The following is a 19400-nucleotide window of genomic DNA, read 5'->3' on the forward strand; positions in this document are numbered from 1 at the left end:
TCTCCCAGAGTGATTGGACCAGTTTATCCTCCCAGAAGCATATACTGTATTTTTACGGTTAATCTGCAGCTATGTGCATTACAGTCTTCAAATTACTGGACTGTATTGTTTTAGAAAATTTTCTATCAACTACTGTGTTGTAGGCACCATCCTGAGTTTCTTTCATTTTACTTTCAAGAGTTTATATTTTAATGAGGTAACCTGGAGCCTGGCCATAGAACATTGTAAGAGAAGGTGTAATCATCTCAGATAGCATGCAGCATGAAAACCCTACCAGCATCGTGATGAAACTTTGAATGTTACGTTTTTACTCCTTCTGTTCTGAATATTTCAACCTGTGCCCATTTATTTTTGAGTTTTGGAGTTAATAAATAGTGAATAGTTAAGGATTATGGAAAGCCACAGTGTTATTCTGGCAGAGAACAACCAGCAATATGGTGAATTTGAACAAGTAGTAGGAAAAAACATGAATTTAAGACTAATTTTGAAGTAACAAGCTCTACAAATATTAAGTCCCACTTCTGAACATAATGTGGAAAGAAATATAGGCCTTGTTAGTTGTATCAATACACAATTCCAGTTGCCATTAGTAATGTAGCATCATCTTACAGGAAACACAGTCCTATGGATTAAAATTATTTAAGAGCAAGTAGAAGTGATTGCTTCATGAACACATGTTTAGACTGCTGGTTCTCCTTTCTTTTTCTCCTACTTGCCTTCAAGACTTAGCTCAAATTTCAGTTCTTCTGTGAAGTCTTCCTTGTGCAGCTCTATACATATATGTAGATGAGCCAGTAATATTATAGTATACTTCCATGTGTGCTTCTTCATTGTTCACTTAATTTTTTGCACCAAGGATGTGTGTGTGTGTGTATATATATATATATATATATATATATATATATATATGAAATTTTATCTTGTCAGTGTCTTAACAAATGCACAGTGGGTACTCAAGAAATGTTGGTTGAATAAGTTGAAATGTAGGGAAAGAAGTTTAAGCCTGGAGCTTACAGAAAGAAGGATAGCTTTTCCAATTCTTTTTTCTCCAGTGTGACCACTGGATACTAAAACCTAACGAAGGTTAGAAAACAAACTAAAACCCCAAACCAGTTTTGCTTATGAGTTTAGGTATAGAAGTTGTAAATAAGATATTGGCAAATAAAATCAGCATTATGATAAAAGGATAATATTCTGACCAAAAGGAGTTTATTCTAGGAATCCAGAATGGCTCAATATGTCATTCACAGTTATAATTTGTAATAGGTGAAAGGAAAAGATAACCTCGTAGTGTTTGATAGCTATCTCAAAGACGTTAGATAAAATGTTAGACACTTTGAAAACTAAACCAAATGAACTAAAAATAAGAATGGAATGATACCTTTATAGCATGATTTAAATAAAACAACTCAGTAAATATGTATTATAAACATATTTTAAACTAGTAGCCAGAATTGTGCTTACTCTGACGTATACTAAGACGCATCCATTAAAGTTAGGGAGAGGCAAAGATACTGTTCATCAGTATTTACATTATTCTGGAAGTGTTAGGCAGTGCTGTTAGATAAGGCAAATGGAATAAATAATGTCAGTAACGGTAATGGAAAGGATAGGGCTAAATTTTCATTACAATGTAGATGGGAACATTAATATAAAGATGCTGCTTTTCCCCCAACTCTGTGAATTTAGTGTAATCCCAATAGGAATATTCTTGACACGTGCCCAAATGATGTTGCAGTTTCTTTGCAAGGAGAACAGTGCGGGAACACTTGTTTAAGCAGCTCATGATATATGTGTTTTAAACCCAGTGATATTAAAATCTGTGGTACTGGCACAGTAATAGATAGCTAGATTGATGAGACAGAATAGAACCAGAAATAATATAGTTTTAAGCATATGACACATGTTTGGGAATAATCGCCATCTATTTGGAAAACAGTACATAGTTACATCAAATTAAGTTCTAGATGAAATAAAGAGCTACTTGTTAAAAAATAACAACACTAGAAGAGAATGTAAGAAAAAGGTTTTAATACAATCTTGAGACAGGAAAGAATCTTTTATTGCCATAGCAAGAGGCTTAAACAATTAAATTTGTGTATGTTAGAAAATACAGGTAACAGAAGCTAAAATGGTAATTTGGAGTAAAGCTTTGTAACATGTGGCTTGACTGTTTCGTTTCCAGAGTGACAAGGTGCTAGAGGCACTCGGCACAGCCTTTCTTTGCTCATTACTCAACAAACATCCATTGAGCTTCTAGAATGTATGTGACCCTGGGATACACGCTGGGTATACATTTTCCATGTCAGAACACATGGTCTGTGCCCTCCTAGAACTTAAAAATCTGGTGAGAGACAATAAACATAATTATGAGAGGAAATAAATTAGTTGAGTCTAATTATGTTGGGAGAGGGGATAAACAGGGTAAGTAAGCATCTTTGAGGAGGTGCCCTTTAAGGGAGATGTGAAGAAAGTTGAAAGAGTCTTGCTGAGCATTTGGGTAAAATCATTTCATGAAGAAGGTTAACAGTTTCAAAGGCCGGATGAGAAGTTTTCAGGAGACAGCAAGGAGACTAGAGGACAAAAGCATATTGTCTAAGGGGAAAACAGGCATGAGATGAGAGGTTGAAGAGGTAGCCAGGGCCAGAGTCATTCATTGCATTCATCAGATATTTATTGGACACTAACCCATGTGCAGAGCACAAGGAAATATAGTAGCAGTGAACAAAACAAAAATCCATGCCCTCTAGGAGACAAAGCACTTGCCTTCAGGATCCCTGCAGGTAGGTAATGCAACAATTTTATTCAAAGTGCAAGAGAAAACTGCACCAATGTTTAATCAAGGGAGTGATCTAGTTTAGCTTTTAAAATCTACTCTGGCTGTGTTGAGAATAAATGGGGGAGGGAGAATTACGAGTGAACAAGGAAGTCTAATAAAGAACTTAACAACTCTAGGTTGGGTGAGTGGTGACTTGAAATGGCTATTGTGCATTATATTACTAGTGTGTCAAGAAAGGCAGAAAGAATTGAGAGCTGGCAACACTGGGATATCCATAGATTTTATTATTATTGGATTATTGTCCATCTTTTTAAAAAGCGGGTTTTCATCAGTTCCAAGACTCATAGTTTTCCCCATCTCAACAGTATGAAATTGAGTTAATAAGTCTTATCCTTGATGGCATCTTAAAATCTCTGTCAGCAAGGCCACAGTCCTACGTGATTTGTTTGCCTGTGTACTCACAAACAGTTAACAGCTGCTCATTTTAGTCAATGTTGTGAGTATTGTTGCTATTTCTCATGTTAACTTTAGCTGTTGTTCAGTATGTCTTCAGTAATATTATGCTGTGAACCAGCATTGAAACAGTTATTGGTATGGAGAAAGTTATAAAACAGTTCAAAATGATATATGATTAAACTTTATGGTTAAATAAGTAAAAAAGGGTCTTGCAATCAGTATAAAATAAAAATTCTGAATGATAGAAGCTTGGGTCATGGTTTATTTGGAGGCATTTCCTTCTTTTCTTTCCAGCACATTAAACAGTGGTTTACCTTATAATCAGTGGCATCTTAGATTTGATGAAATACAGTAACATTAAAATGGCATTCATATCCAGGAACATTTGTGATTAGTTTTCCATTTTGTTTATGAACATGATTCTGGAGATAGCAGGTAAATAATTCCCCCAAATAAAAGCCAAAGAAGAGAAACAAAAATTAAATTAAGCATTGTATTTTCTGTTTGTACTGAAATTACATTGTTACGTGACTTATTGTTAGATTTTGTATTGTTTACTGGAGTGCCTTTCCTTTGATGGATAGAAGCGTGAAGACATCTGTTGGACACATACTGAACTACAGTCAAGACGTGGTTAGTGCCTGGGGCCAGGCGTATGGAGTTTTAACAGGCTTTACAGGTGATTCCGTGATACACCAAAGTTTGGTTCTCAGTCTGTTGGCAGAACATACCTGAATTGGCTATGGAATTTTTGGATTGGCTATCCATATGCATACCAAGCATTGTCTATAGGCTGAGTAAATATTTCAGTTCTATATGTGCTCCTGTTATTTTGAAATGTAGATCCTATTGTGATGAATAAAATACTAATTTGTTGGGAATTCCCTGGCGGTCCAGTCGTTAGGATTCCACGCTTCCACTGCAGGGGCCACGGGTTCGATTCCTGGTCGGGGAACTAAGATCCGCATGATGCACGACATGGCCAAAAAAAAAAAAAAAAAAAAAAAATTACTAATTTGTTTTAAAACATTTACACGTATGTTAATTTTGGTCTCTATAATATTTTAGTCAACAAACCTTGTTTAGTGCAACTGCTCTCATGTTGAGATTTGCAGCAGTGTTTGAGGTTTAAAAGCCCTACTCTTAATCTACGGATTCAATGCAATCCCTGTCAAACTACCACTGGCATTTTTCACAGAACTAGAACAGAAAATTTCACAATTTGTATGGAAACACAAAAGACCCCGAATAGCCAAAGCAATCTTGAGAACGAAAAATGGAGCTGGAGGAATCAGGCTCCCTGACTTCAGACAATACTACAAAGCTACAGTAATCAAGACAGTATGGTACTGGCACAGAAACAGAGATATAGATCAATGGAACAGGATAGAAAGCCCAGAGATAAACCCACGCACATATGGTCACCTTATCTTTGATAAAGGAGGCAAGCATATACAGTGGAGAAAAGACAGCCTCTTCAATAAGTGGTGCTGGGAAAACTGGACAGGTACATGTAAAAGAATGAAATTAGAACACTGCCTAACACCATACACAAAAATAAACTCAAAATGGATTAAAGACCTAAATGTAAGGCCAGACACTATCAAACTCTTAGAGGAAAACAGAGGCAGAACACTCTATGACATAAATCACAGCAAGATCCTTTTTGACCCACCTCCTAGAGAAATGGAAATAAAAACACAAATAAACAAATGGGACCTAATGAAACTTCAAAGCTTTTGCACAGCAAAGGAAACCATAAACAAGATGAGAAGACAACCCTCAGAATGGGAGAAAATATTTGCAAATGAAGCAACTGACAAAGGATTAAACTCCAAAATATACAAGCAGCTCATGCAGCTCAATATCAAAAAAAACAAACAACCCAATCCAAAAATGGGCAGAAGACCTGAATAGACATTTCTCCAAAGAAGATATACAGGTTGCCAACAAACACATGAAAGAATGCTCAACATCATTAATCATTAGAGAAATGCAAATCAAAACTACAATGAGATATCATCTCACACCAGTCAGAATGGCCATCATCAGAAAATCTACAAACGATAAATGCTGGAGAGGGTGTGGAGAAAAGGGAACCGTCTTGCACTGTTGGTGGGAATGTAAATTGATACAGCCACTATGGAAAACAGTATGGAGGTTCCTTAAAAAACTAAAAATAGAACTACCATACAACCCAGCAATCCCACTACTGGGCATATACCCTGAGGAAACCATAATTCAAAAAGAGTCATGTACCAAAATGTTCATTGCAGCTCTATTTACAATAGCCAGGACATGGAAGTAACCTAAGTGTCCATCAACAGATGAATGGCTAAAGAAGATGTGGCACAGATATACAGTGGAATATTACTCAGCCATAAAAAGAAATGAAACTGAGTTATCTGTAGTGAGGTGGATGGACCTAGAGTCTGTCATACAGAGTGAAGTAAGTCAGAAAGAGAAAAACAAATATAGTATGCTAACACATATATATGGAATCTAAGAAGGAAAAAAAAAAAGTCATGAAGAACCTAGGGGCAAGACGGGAATAAAGACACAGACCTACTAGAGAATGGACTTGAGGATATGGGGAGGGGGAAGGGTAAGCTGTGACAAAGTGAGAGAGTGGCATGGACATATATACACTACCAAACGTAAAATAGATAGCTAGTGGGAAGCAGCCGCATAGCACAGGGAGACCAGCTCGGTGCTTTGTGACCACCTAGAGAGGTGGGATAGGGAGGGTGGGAGGGAGGGAGACGCAAGAGGGAAGAGATATGGGAACATATGTATATGTATAACTGATTCACTTTGTTATAAAGCAGAAACTAACACCATTGTAAAGCAATTATACTCCAATAAAGATGTTAAAAAAAAAAAGGTGTCAGATATGGGGATATATGTATATGTATAGCTGATTCACTTTGTTATAAAGCAGAAACTAACACACCATTGTAAAGCAATTATACTCCAATAAAGATGTTTAAAAAAAAAAAAAAAGCCCTATTTAACTAGGTTCTAGGCTAGGAATTTTGGCTCTAACATGTCTGAGGAATGCCCATCTGTATCTTTGGCAGTTGTCAGGTAAGAGCAGAGGAGGTTAGAGGGAAGAAAAGAGAAATAAACATATATAGAAAAAAAAATAGAAACCTTGGACAAAGAGTAGGAAGAATTAAAAAAGAAAAAAGGTCCCTAGTTAGTTTTCCCTTTCCTAGTGATTTTGGAAAGTGTGAACAGTTGCATCGCATAACTTACTGATTCAGGTTATCCTTCCTCATCTTTTTTTTGTTGTTGTGTCATTTGTACCTCATTTCCATTTTGACAGGAAGATATGTTTTCTCAGAAGCATGCTGTTACTTGAGATGGTAAAGGGTCAAAGTGCAGTGCTGTCTGACAACGGCGGAGTTGAGGTACAGGAGGAGTAGTGAGGGTTCCTTCTTCACTTCTCCGTGTGGAGTACAGTAAGCCCAGAACTTGTGTGGAGGATTGAAATCTGCTGAAGGGACATCTACCCTTGAACCAAGGGTGCTGGAGGCTAAAACCTGAAACTTGAAAGAAAGAAATTTCAGACATAAGTACTACTTTTCAGTCACAAATGCTCCTTTCTCTCAGTTGTGTAAGTAAATGTTGACTTACGTTTAAAAAGAAAGAAACTACTAACGACGGAGAAATTTTGTTCCTAACTTGTTTGTTTTCTTTCTCTAGTCATTATTCGTTATTAAATCAGTGAGAGGAACTGAACACATTTTCTACCGTGTACCACAGTTGACAGTATAACAAGATCCAGATAATTCTACCTGTACGAATCTCTGGGCTTTCTTTAATTTGTGTAGAGTGAAAATTTTCAGGCTAAAAAGAGCGAAATAAAGCAAGCACTAGCACATTCGACTTCTTACATTTGTCTGAATGGTACATTCTTTTTTATTCCCAGAGTCCTCTCCCTTTATTACCAGTGCAGGAGTCAGAGGCTCGATGTGCTCTCTGGGAAAGGGGAGTTGGTCAGCCCACTGACTGCAGGATGTGTTCATAATGAGCTTTAATGCGCAGGCCTTTGAATGGAGATCTGTTAGGACTGATAGGTTTTACAAGCTCTTAACAGGAAAGCTTTATGCCTGCGAATGGTTTAAAGTGCACCCTAGTTCCTTAGCAGAAGAGGATTTTTTTTTTATTCAAATGGATTTCTTTCCTTATATATTGCTGATATGCTTGCTAGAGTTTAAAATGAAATTGTAATAGTTTCACTGTAAAGCATTTGGAAATTTCCCTAATATCTGTGCGCCCAATTTATCACCTGTTTACAGTGTAGGGAGTAGATTCAGTGTGGACAGACTGGAGGCTGGGGGGTAACTGATGAGTTTGTTGTTTTAATGCAGGTGAGAGGTGATTATGGCCTGAACTAATGTGTTCAGATTTTGTCCTGGATTAATGTGTTCTGCATTTTACTGTCTTAATGAAGTGTTTTATCTTGCAGGGGTTAATTGTGGATTAACTCGATCCTTAAGGAGACTTGCTTTTACACTCTGTTGGCTCTAGTCTAGGTAGCCTTCCCTCCAGGGCTAGACTGTCTCTACTCCTAAGACGTGGCCTTTCTGGTGTCTCTGCTCAGTGCCTCTGATGTTCTCTCCACTCTGGCTCTTTGGAGCTTGAATTCTTCCCAGCCCCATGTGAGTTCAGGTAGTTGCTCAACTCATAGCTCTCTGGTAGTTGTTCTTTGACACTGTGGAGTCTTTCCCTGTACATGCAGGCTTAGTATTTGGTCAAAGACTCCAGGGGACCCCTGTCAGATCAGACACTGCTGCTTTTCTGGCTAGCTTCTTCCTCTGTGTCATTCTGCTCTGCACATTTCTCCTGTCTTTGGGACTCTTACCCACTGATCTGTCTTCTGAGCTCTGCGGGACTGCTGTTTTCTGTTTGGTCTTCCTCTCCCTGCATCACACATTGGATAGCAAGTCCGGACCATAACCTTGTTAGTTTCTCTTCTCTCAAGGATCATACTCCTGTGCTGCTTGTTTTCCAGCGTCTGAAAACAGTTGCTTTATGCATTTTTGTCTAATTTTGACATAGTTTATGACAGGAGGGCTAGTCTTCTGTCTGTTATGATCAGATTGTGTTGACCTTGTAGAGGGTGAGAAGTAAATAGGAAACTCGTTGAAGGATTGAAAACAGACTATTGCCGTGATTTGTTGATGCTTTATCTAGAGTACACCATTGCTTTCTTTAAAATGGACAGAGGAAATGAAAGGAAACTTAACTCGAGGCTGTTGTAGTAATCTAGGCTTAAACTAGGCTGGAAATGGAGTGAAATGATAAATTCAAGAAATCTTTTGAAGCTGGAACAATTAGGACCTGCTCTAGAAGGTGGTAGGAAGTGAAGATGTGGGAGGAATGAAAGGAGACACTGTGCTGTTTGGCTTGAACCACCGGGAGGGTAATGCCATTTAAGGAGATGGGCAAGACTCATCAGTCTTCAGAGGAGGGGCTAGGTTAAAGAGGAGAAAATGACGAGTTTTGTTTTGGATGAAATAAGTTTGAGTGACCTAGTAAACATCTATATACATGTCAAATGGGCAGAGCAGAGGGCAGGGCTAGAATTTCACCAGCACTGTTCAGATGGAAAATATCCATCTGTATTCTCTGCCATCACTAGGGGCTGTACCAGGGTACTCTGGAAGTACTGGCTGACTCAGAGACATTCCCAGAATCTGACAAGAAAATAGCCTGAGGATGTCTGGTAACTTCAGGGTGATCCTTGAAGACCCTAACTGTGATATTCTGCCATCTCCTTCCTTCCTTTCTGATCCTGAACGCACTGACATTTGGACTGAAAAAAATAGCTATGTTTTTCTGCCATTTGCTACCTGTAGACTGTTTAGGAAACTTGTTCAGCAGTCTTACCTTCTTTTTTTTTCTGATTGTAGCCCCTCTGGAGAGAGATTTCCATCGTAGGTAGCCCGGTGGTTGTTGCTCTGGGGGAGGATGCTGTGCAAAGGAGGTTGTCCACACAAATGCTTTCAGTTGTTTTGTGCAGTGCGGACTGTGGCTACTTTGATTCCTCCTTTTTCTTTTTTTTTAAATAAATTTATTTCTTTTTGGCTGTGTTGGGTCTTCGTTGCAGTGCGCGGGCTTCTCATCGCGGTGGCCTTTCTTGTTGCGGAGCACGGGCTCTAGGCGCGCGGGCTTCAGTAGTTGTGGCTCATGGGCTCTAGAGCGCAGGCTCAGTAGTTGTGGCGCACGGGCTTAGTTGCTCTGCGGCATGTGGGATCTTCCCGGACCAGGGCTCGAACCCGTGTCCCCTGCATCGGCAGGCGGATTCCTAACCACTGCGCCACCAGGGACGTCCTGATTTCTCCTTTTAAAAAGGGACTATTTCTAATCCCCTTTTTGGATTGTTTGGAGTTCTGATAATATGTCTTGGAGTCCTGTGGAAGAGTGACACACAACCTGGGGATGTGCCGGAGCTTCACCTCTTGTGGTGGCTGGGATCTGTGTGACTTACCGTGTATAACCAGGTGTGCAGAGACGGGGACCCTCCTGTACCCCTTAGCCTGAATGCAGTCTGTGTGCTCCCTGGTCCACAGGGAAAGGTCAGGAAGACAGAAAGTGGATCAGAGTGTCTTACAAGGCCGGGGTAGTCATCTTTGCATGTAACTACTACTCCCTCGCCTCTCCACTCCCCTCTTGAAAAAATGAGAGTGAAAAGGAGGGCACTTACTCTCTTTTTTGCTTCTCTCGTATAGGAGATGCATCGGAGATTTGAGAATGCCCCCGATTCTGCCAAAACTAAAGCTCTGCAAACTGTTATCGAAATGAAGGTAAGTGAGAACTTCCTAAGGAATCTTATGTGTCATTTCACATTTTATTGTGTGAGTTTAAGAAAGTGGTATGTAATAATAGTTCGCTCATTTTGTAGACTGAGAAGAAATAGTAAGACTTAATGAAAATGACATTAAAAGAACTTCAGTTTCGTTTCCTCTTGTCCAGCATTTCTTGGAGTCAGCTGTTCTCAAACCTTTTGATATCAGGGCCCCTTATTCTCTTAAAATGACTCATTTCATTTGTTTTTAAGACAATGTCCGCCAAATACCAAGTTTGTGTGTCAGTTCTTCTCTCGAGTTAAGAATAGGGTTCCGTGAAAAAAGTACCTGATTGGGCTTGCAGCTCACAGAGCACCCAGTGCTGTCCTGGGAGCAGCGTCACACCCAGGTGCAGCAGCCGGGCCTGGCCCCTTCCTTTGTCGTCACACAGCATGGTACAGAGATACATACTCAAGGGCTGAGCATATGAAAAGTCACCAGGGACATTCCTAAGTGAGCCAGTGTTTTAAAAATGTTCTTTCTTATTTTTCTTTTTTGTCTGAGAGTGCTGACACTGAAGAATACACTGACGGCTAGCACGGTTTGGCGCTGTTGTCCAGAGGCACGAGCGCTTTTGCCTGTCCTTTATACCTTTAGTGCACGTGTTAACACAGTGGAAAAGGCACATAAAGTCATAGTATTATTATGAAAATAGTTTTGACTTCTCAAAAGGGCTAGGAGGCACCCCCAGGCTTTCACGGACTATACTTTGAAAACTTCTGCTTTAAGTTACTGAGTAGTTAGAAATCTTTAGGCTGAATGTTATGGTGATTGGTGACTAAGCGCTTGCCTTCTGTGTTAAATTCCCTGAATTCAAAACCTGGCTTTATTTAACCAGTTGTATGACATAGAACAAGTAACCTAACCTCTCCATACCTTAATTTCTTTATTGATAAATGGTGATAACAATAGTACCTATCCCATGGGTTCTTTTGTGGTTTAAATTAGTTAAAACGAGTAAAACACTTTAAACAGGACCTGGCACATAGTAAACATTCAGTCAGTGTTAGCTGCTATGCTATTATTATTTTTATTAACAACATATTCCTTCTTGCAAGAGCTAGAAGACTCTTACAGATAGGGACCCCTCCCTCTCCCCCTCCTTCCCTCTCTGTCTCTTTTTTTAACTTCTTTGTATCCCCTAAAAAATTTGACACGGTGTTTTGCATCATGTGCCTTCATTTAATATTTGTTGATGTGGCAAGAGTCTTTAGTTTTTGGTATATAAATAGTTTTATGTAAATAGATGCTTCTCAAGTACAGTTATCAGAATGGTTCTCTTAATTTAGAAGATTTCCTCTTAAAACTTTGTTTTGATTGTTGTATACATCTTTATTCTCACTGGGGAAAGGGTTTACCAAACAAATACCAAATTAGTGGATTCTGGGTTCTTTATAGCTAGACAATTCATAGTCTTGAACATAATCTTGTAAACAGCCTCTAGAAAGGTGTAATTGCATATTCACATTTCCCACGAGTTTATTGGTACATGTTATTTCCTGATCCCTGTTGGAACCTAAAAACACACGAGTATACCTGTGTTCACAGAATTATTTTGCTTGCCTTTTGATGGCACAGGGAAGTGTACTGGTTTTAACTGGCAATAGATCTATTTTAAGTTGTGTTAACCTCCAGCCATTCTGCTAAGAAGCAAGAGACTGAGATTCTGGTGGCCGAGTGGGGTCAGGTGGATGTTATGTTGAAATTGCAGATGAAATAGCTGAGATGCTGAGAGTGTGGCATGAGCTTGAGAGGATCATGAAGACCTAGACTGGTCTTTGGGGGACATGGGAAAGGAGGTGATGGTGGACAATCAAAGAGCCCAGCTGTCTTCAAGGTGACGTAATATTCTTTTCTCTCTCCTCCTCCTCTCCCTCCTCCTTTCTCCCACTTTCTTCCCTCTGCTTCCTTCTCCCTTCTCTAACTTCTTCTCTTCCCTTTAGCAGTGGAGGAGCAGGGAGGAATTACTGGACTGCTGTAGGGTTAGAGTTTTGCTGGGTAGATATGGCAGAATTACTGGGATGCAAGTGAATTGAGGGTGGAGGTGAAGGAGTAGTTGGGATGATGAGTCCAGGAATGTAGCCTGGATAGGAAGGAAGAGAATTCAGAATGGATGGACAGGTTGGGAGAAAATGTAGAAGTTAGGGAGGTGGAGGACTCTGTGAGATACAAGAGCAGCAGTTAATGTGAGTGACGGTGTGTCAGGCCTGGGAGGAGAGGCCTGGGTGATGTGGTCTTGTAAACTGGATAGCTAAAATGGACTGGAGGATGAGGGCGTTGGCATTACGGATGTCAAGGAATTCGGACATTGAAATCCTAGGATTCTGGCAAGAGTGGCATTTGAAGGAGAGATCTATTGTCAGCCGGGTGCCGAAGACTTCTTCAGCGGGCGGGAGTGACGGGGAAGCCCCTAGATGGCAGCCGTGCGGAGGGAGAGTGAAGAGGAGTGTGAGCTTTAAATGGGAGCAGCATGGAGGAACCTGGAGGATGCCCACACTTCTCCCTGCCACTCTGTGATGCTGGTGGATTAGTGAACTTCAATGGAGAGCGTTGGGGGAAATTATATCCTTTGGGAAAGCCTGGGTTTACTTAGAGCAGGGAGGCAACTTTTGAAAAAAAGTTGAGCATTTGGGAAATCTAACAAGGAAAAGAGGATTTCAGTGGACTCAGTGGGGTTGGTTGATTAATGATGGGAGACCCAGGGCTGGGGAAGTATAGAGTAGTAAGATGATAAAGAATTTATTTATTTAGTTATTATACGTTCTAGGAGTAAGAAACCTCCTTGGAAAGGGCTGTCCTCAAATAAACCCAGCCTGAGTACTGGTCGGTGCTACAACTAGTCCAACATACCAGGCGTTAATTTTCTGGCCTCATCCCAGAAAGTAGCCTGGCAGGTTCTTTTTCTGCCTCATGGCTTTCAGAGCTGCAGTTATGGTCCCTTTTTAGGTGCAGATTTTATGGTGCATGATTTGATAGTGAGTGTCTGATTTGGTCAAGAGCTGCCTCTCTGTCTGTGTTGGGATTTTCAGATAGTGCATTTGAAGCCGTTTATTTGTTTATTCTTCATGGGCCGGGATAGTTTTAAACGAGTAAATCAAAATCCTGGTTTAGGTTTAGAGTGTCTCTGATTGTGTTAATTTAATATGTTTAATTTTGAACCAAATGTAAGTTTCATTTGAATAGATTTGTAAAAGAAAATTTTCGTTGTGTTATTTTTAAAGGTAATGCAATGCAAGTCAGAGGAGTACAGCCCTCGCCTCTCCCCCGAACCTAAAAATAGCTAGCTCTAAGTGTCTCATGATAAATCCTTTAACTCTTATCGGCATACTCTCAGATAACAAAGAAAGTCAGTCAAGACAGGCTTGAGGTAAAGTGAAAAGAGGAAGTCAGTCTCAAAATTTCTTCCTAAAGGAATGGTTTCTCTAAACTTCCAAATAAAATAAAGCTATACTGAATTTATGCTCTTTAAGGTCTTTACTTCTTAGGTGAATAAGCATATGCAACTATAGATGTAAAAGTATCTATTCTTTGTAGGAGTTTTTCTGTAATTGATGACATCTAAAGTAATCTGGGGATAAACTGGATACTGTGACAGACAAAACCAAGAAAATGAGTATAGACGGATGTTGTACTAGGAGGTGATATTCGTGGTGATGCTGATTTACAAGGACAGTGACGTTTCTTTTTAGAAATCATTATGAGATATTTGAAATGCATGGTGAAGTATAGCGAATAAGTAAGATTACTAATGCAGTAAGTAGCCTCCTCTTATCTGCAGGGGATAGATAGGTTCCATGACCCTCAGTGGATGCCTGAAACCACAGATGGTACCAAAGCCTATATATACTATGTTTTTTCCTATACATACCTATGATTAATTTTATAAATTAGGCACAATGTGTAAGGGATTAGCAACAGTAATTAATAGTAAAATAGAATAGTTATAACAGTATGCTGTAATGGAAGTTATGTGAATAGGTCTCATTCTCTCTCTCTCTCTCTCAGTATCTTACTGCACAAATCTAATGCCTTCTTCATCTAAACTAAGCACTTGTCATGCACTGTAGCCGTAACTTTTGCAGTTTGAGGTGCAACAGCAAAACTGGCACGAATTTCTTTTTCCTTCATCCCAATTTCACTGCTGGAAGATTCGTTCTGACTGTAGATCTTAGCAACCTCAGCATATGATTTTTTCTCTTAGTGAGAACTTCCACCTCTTCACTTAAAAGAAGCACCTTACGGCTTCTCTTTGTCAAATCTGAATTGCCAGCATACTACTCTTGTGCTTTGGGGATGGTATTAAATAAAATACTGTCACGTAAAAATGGTCACTTGAACACAAGCACTGTGATGCCAGGACTGTCCATCTGATAACCGAGACGGCTGCTGTGAGTGCCTAACGGGCGCGGGTACACTGGACAAAGGGATGATTCACGTTCCGGTGGGACAGAATGGGATGGTGTGAGAGTTCATCATGTTGATTGGAACAGCGGTGCACAGTTTAAAACTTCTGAATTGTTGTTTTCTGGAATTTTCCATTTGATATTTTCTGACCACAGTTGACCTCAGGTAACTGAAACCACAGAAAACAGAACCACGGAAAGTAAAACTGTGGAAAAGGCGGGACCACTGTGTGATAAAGTGTAACTGTTAACGTAATTATTCATCCTTTTGTTTTTCTGCAGTGGGACGTTATCAGATCTTTATTATTGTAGATAATGGTTATACGCATTATTGTGTAAATCTTTGAAACCTTCTTACTCTTTTCCCCACTCCTTTGGGGGCAGAAGTAAGCCTTTTAGGGGGGTCAAGTAAAACGATAAAATATTATAGCTAGAAAAGGTTTTACTGTTAATATTACAGATGTTTTCACTAGAAGTTTGTTGACCATAAAGTACTTAGAAACTTTAACTAGTTTTCCATTGCTTCTACTTCTTTAGTTAATACTCTCAATTTTAATCAAAAGGGTGCAGAGGAAAGGATAGAGGAAAAATCATACTATAGATCTCAGTCCTCCTCCTCTCCACCATATGGCCATGAAGGATATATTTTAGAAGCAAGGCACCAGTTGCAATATTTCTACATATTTGTTTATCTTTATTAAATTTCACATCTGTAAAGACAGACTTGTGCAACCTCTCTTGACTTTTTGCGAATACTTTAATGTCTAAATCTTCCTTTGTCCTCAGGATTCAAAAATTTCCTCTATGGAGCGTGGGCTCCGAGACTTGGAAGAGGAGATTCAGATGCTGAAATCGAACGGGGCTTTGAGTACTGAAGAACGAGAGGAAGAAATGAGGCAAATGGAGGTCTATCGGAGCCATTCTAAATTTATGAAAAACAAGGTCATTGTGTGTGATACCGTAATTTTTAAATGGGGTTTGAAAAATTGATGCATGTTCCTACTTCTTTAGTGATGATGGACCTCACGCTGTGTTTATCAGGCTTCAGGGAAGAATACTCGTACCGTAATTCTTTCAGATAGAACTTTCCCAGAATTAAAGTCAGAATTACTGATGTTGTATAGTTATTTCAAATTTCACTTCAAAGAAAATTACTTGTATGAGGCTAAGTGTGTATTATCACAGTTTAACATTTCATGTCTACCAGTACTTCTGAGGCGATTAGTAGGATTACATCCAGATGAGTTTTTCTCACTATATGAAACATCGCATTCTCTATGTCTTGTGAACAAATTTAGAAGTCAAATTCAGCCTAAGAGACTGAATCCAGCTCCCCTTTTTTTTCCTGAAATGGCTTAAATAAAATCGTGTTTTCCCTTCAAACACAGTTCCCTAAAGGAAAGCCCTTTGCGCTCTCCCTTGGAGAAGACCCGTGTGTATCAGGTTTATTGTTTCCCACGTGCACTTGGGGTGTATGTACAGTAGGATAGGCATCGCTGAGACATATCAGTCTGTATTATAACCTCAGTCACAGTATTCCTTCTTTAGAGCCAAAGGCGTTTATTTTGATCCTATGAACTATTTTAGGCAAATTGGAGGACTTAGTTTATTACAGTTATCAGTTTATCAGGTCTGTGGTGTTTTAAAGATCATAGTTTCAATTATAAAATATTAGCTAGAAAATAAGTGTTCCTCCCCCTCCCCCTGCCCCCCATATCCCAATTGTGTTAGTTCCCTAATTTCTCAGAAGTGAACAGTGTTCCTTTAATGATACAGTTTCTGGCTTCTTTCTGTGATACCCATACCTGCATATAAGTCAGTAGAATATTCCTCTGTTATTTTAAGAATCTGTTATCAATGACTACGGCCAATTTCATGTAACTTTTAGAACTTAAAAATTCACATATCCAACTTTCTGTTAGTTTTGATTTATCATTCTAACTTGAGAACAAAATAAAATCATCTCTGCTTCCCATTTGCTGATTAGCACATTTCAGTTCATTACCCTGTGAAAATAGTGAGCCCATCTAGGGTCCTTTGAAGAGGAAATTAGGGGAACAGATTTGATTGTGTTCTATGAGTTATTGTTATTTCCAGTTACTGCTCTGGCTCAAAAGCAGATAATAAGAAGACCTAAGTTGACACATGAGTGAAAAAGAATAACAATGTCGTGACAGGTAGAGCAACTGAAGGAGGAGCTAAATTCGAAAGAGGCTCAAGGGGAGGAGCTGAAAAAGAGAGCGGCTGGTCTTCAGGCAGAGGTCTTTGCCGAAGGATTTACCCTTTGCGTGCAGTGATCCCACAGTGGGACCCTGCTGCTCTGGCTCTGGGTGCTCGCACTTTCACTCTGTGGTCGGCAGCTTTGCCCGGGACTAGCGCTAACCAGCCTGCTCTGCTCTTTAACTGACTCCTGTTCACCGGTTTGACCCACGTGCCACCCTGTGTGCAGCGAGTCCTCATGTGCTCTGGAAGCCCTGTCCTTGGTTTTTTTTTTTGTTTTTTTTTTTATTTAATTTTTTATGTTTTTGGCTGTGCCACACGGCATGCGGGATCCTAGCTCCCCGACCAGGGATTGAACCCGCGCCCCCTGCAGTGGGAGCGCGGCGTCTTAACCACTGGACCGCCGGGGAAGGCCCCCTGGTTTTTTATTGTTGCTTTGTCACTGTGTGGATGGTGCTTCAAAGCTGTTTTTTCTCGACTCCTTTCCTGTTAACCAGAAGCTTGTTGATTTATGTGAATGGTCTCTTTCTCTTCTTAGGTACAAAGAATGTGCAGATGTTCTAGGTCCATCACCCAGGGTTTATTTGAGTCTGATTTCTTGAGTGAAGTGCTTTACCTTCATATGTAGACATCATCTTTAAGTCCCCGATAGGTGATTTTGCAACAAATTTTACTGTCTTTGGAACAGATGTATAGAAGTGATTAGCTGGGCTTCCCTGGTGGCTCAGTGGTTAAGAATATGCCTGCCAATGCAGGGTACACGGGTTCGAGCCCTGGTCTGGGAAGATCCCACATGCCGCGGAGCAACTAGGCCCGTGAGCCACAACTACTGAGCCTGCGCGTCTGGAGCCTGTGCTCCGCAACGGGAGAGGCCGCGACAGTGAGAGGCCAGCGCACCGCGATGAAGAGTGGCCCCTGCTCGCCGCAACTGGAGAAAGCCTGCACACAGAAACGAAGACCTAACACAGCCAAAAATAAATTAATTGATTAATTAATTTAAAAAAAAAAAAAAAAGAAGTGATTAGCTTATTTAGTTATCTGGTCAGTTAGAAGTAGCATGAAACTTAAAGTCTCTAAATCTATTCAGTAGCTCAATCATCTGTCTAGAGAACTTGAAATTCCATTTCAAACTGTGATAAAATGATTATAATAAAATAGCTGACACTTGAGTACTTATTGTAAGCATTTTATAACCTACTAAGGTAGGTATATTCTCAACCCAATTTATGGATAAGGAAGCTGAGGTAACACAGTGGTGCTCAGGAAGCACAGTTAGTAAGAGGCAGAGTTTGATTTTTACACAAGCCATTTGGTTCCGGAACCTGTGCTGGTAAGCTCTGCACTCCACTGCCCTATACTAGGCTGTGCACGCATTTGTCTCACAAGTGTCAGGAAAAAAACTGCTTCTGAAAAGTACGGTAGGATAAGACTGGAATACAGCATTAAAAGAAAAAAAAAAAAAACCACTTGTGCTAATTTAGTGTGTTTGCTATTTATGGACCACTTTATAGTATAGATAGAAAAGTGAGATATTTTGTCTAAAAGGGTCCAATTTGGTTTGTTGTAACCATGTATTGTCTAGAGGAGAAGTTGATCTATAACTTTTTTTTCCTCAGCTAGTAGTATTAATTTCTTTTTGTGTCGAACAATAGGCTAAACATTCTATACACTTTTTTGGTTTAATCTGTACGCAGTACAGTGGCACTGGTTTGCTTTCTCCATCTTACTGATTAGGAAACCAAGGCTTAGAGAGGTAGTTACCCAAGAAGACACACTCGTTCGTTCTCACATGGGATTGACTGCAAAAGCCTTATGCTCCTAACTTTTAAGGAAAATTTGTGCTTCTAAACTCTTCTATTTAGGATATTTTCTTCTTTTTCTCAGTCTTTATGGTCAGTATAGCATTATTTGAGGATTATTTAGTAATGCAGATGATGAGGAAACTGAGATTTTATATTTATTTTTGATCACATGGTCTAGAGGTAGCTGGAAATTTGAGTAATCTTTAAGCCATAGTTCTTTAGCTGATGAGGTGAGAACATTTTGAACGTTTCTCCTGACTATTCATTCATACCACAAGTGCGTTTTTAGTGCATTCTGTTTGTTAGGGGTGGGATGTTGGTAAAGGGATGTCATGAAAGATGCTACACCATTACAGTATGTGGCAGCTCCTGGGTACGTATCTGTGTTACAGGATGGAAGTAGCTGCTGTTTACAGCTATCTTCCAGTGATGTCCTTAGCAGCTGCGAGTATTTTGCATACAGTGAGCACACAGAAATGTTTGTTGAATGAATGAATATTCTATTTGTAAGTAGAGATTTCATGCATATGAGAAAAATGCTTGTCTTCCTGATGAAACAGAACAGTAAATTATAAGTTTATTTTTAGTCCTCCTTAAAAGTAATTTTAATTACAGTAAAATTTATTTCATACTTTCTCATGGGAAATTGTTCTCAAAAACTTTGTCCCTTATGCCTAAGATTATTTCAGTCAAAATACTTTAGATACATTCAACTTTTTAAAAAGTATTTTTTGTTTCATCAGTGGTACTGAGATTACTGACTTCTTGTGAAATTTATACTTCCAAGAGTCTATATTTTAGTGCATAGCTACCTTGCTTAGGCAGTAGATACAGTGTAAAAACAGATATGATTTCTGTTAATTTGGCTTACATTTAGAATAAA

At 39.5% G+C, this 19400-nt stretch overlaps 1 protein-coding gene and 1 long non-coding RNA gene across 8 annotated transcripts in view; one reads left to right on the top strand and one right to left on the bottom strand.

Moving 5' to 3' along the window:
* Positions 1–3043: 3043 nt before the first annotated feature.
* LOC309653843 lies at positions 3044–6627 on the bottom strand. The gene is made up of 2 exons (XR_014259564.1): positions 6494–6627; positions 3044–4190 (listed from the first exon to the last, which is right to left on the bottom strand). It is a non-coding gene; the product is annotated as an uncharacterized lncRNA (long non-coding RNA).
* The window catches only part of LOC309653841 (ELKS/Rab6-interacting/CAST family member 1-like), a 34009-nt gene continuing 19999 nt past the window's right edge, over positions 5391–19400 (top strand). For 3 of the 7 annotated variants that reach the window (XM_082478638.1, XM_082478639.1, XM_082478637.1), the window contains exons 1-3: positions 5675–6854; positions 9976–10050; positions 15282–15443. In XM_082478638.1, the coding sequence (XP_082334764.1) occupies positions 6834–6854; positions 9976–10050; positions 15282–15443 (258 nt within the window). In that variant the 5' untranslated portion in view covers positions 5675–6833. Of the gene's footprint in view, positions 6855–9975; positions 10051–15281; positions 15444–19400 lie in introns of all 7 variants that reach the window. The other 4 variants (XM_082478635.1, XM_082478633.1, XM_082478634.1 and 1 more) reach the window with 4 other exon arrangements.

The sequence above is a fragment of the Balaenoptera physalus genome, assembly GCF_965194825.1.
Source record: "Balaenoptera physalus genome assembly, contig: HAP1_SCAFFOLD_2545, whole genome shotgun sequence".
In the NCBI taxonomy this organism is placed as follows: Eukaryota; Metazoa; Chordata; class Mammalia; order Artiodactyla; family Balaenopteridae; genus Balaenoptera; species Balaenoptera physalus.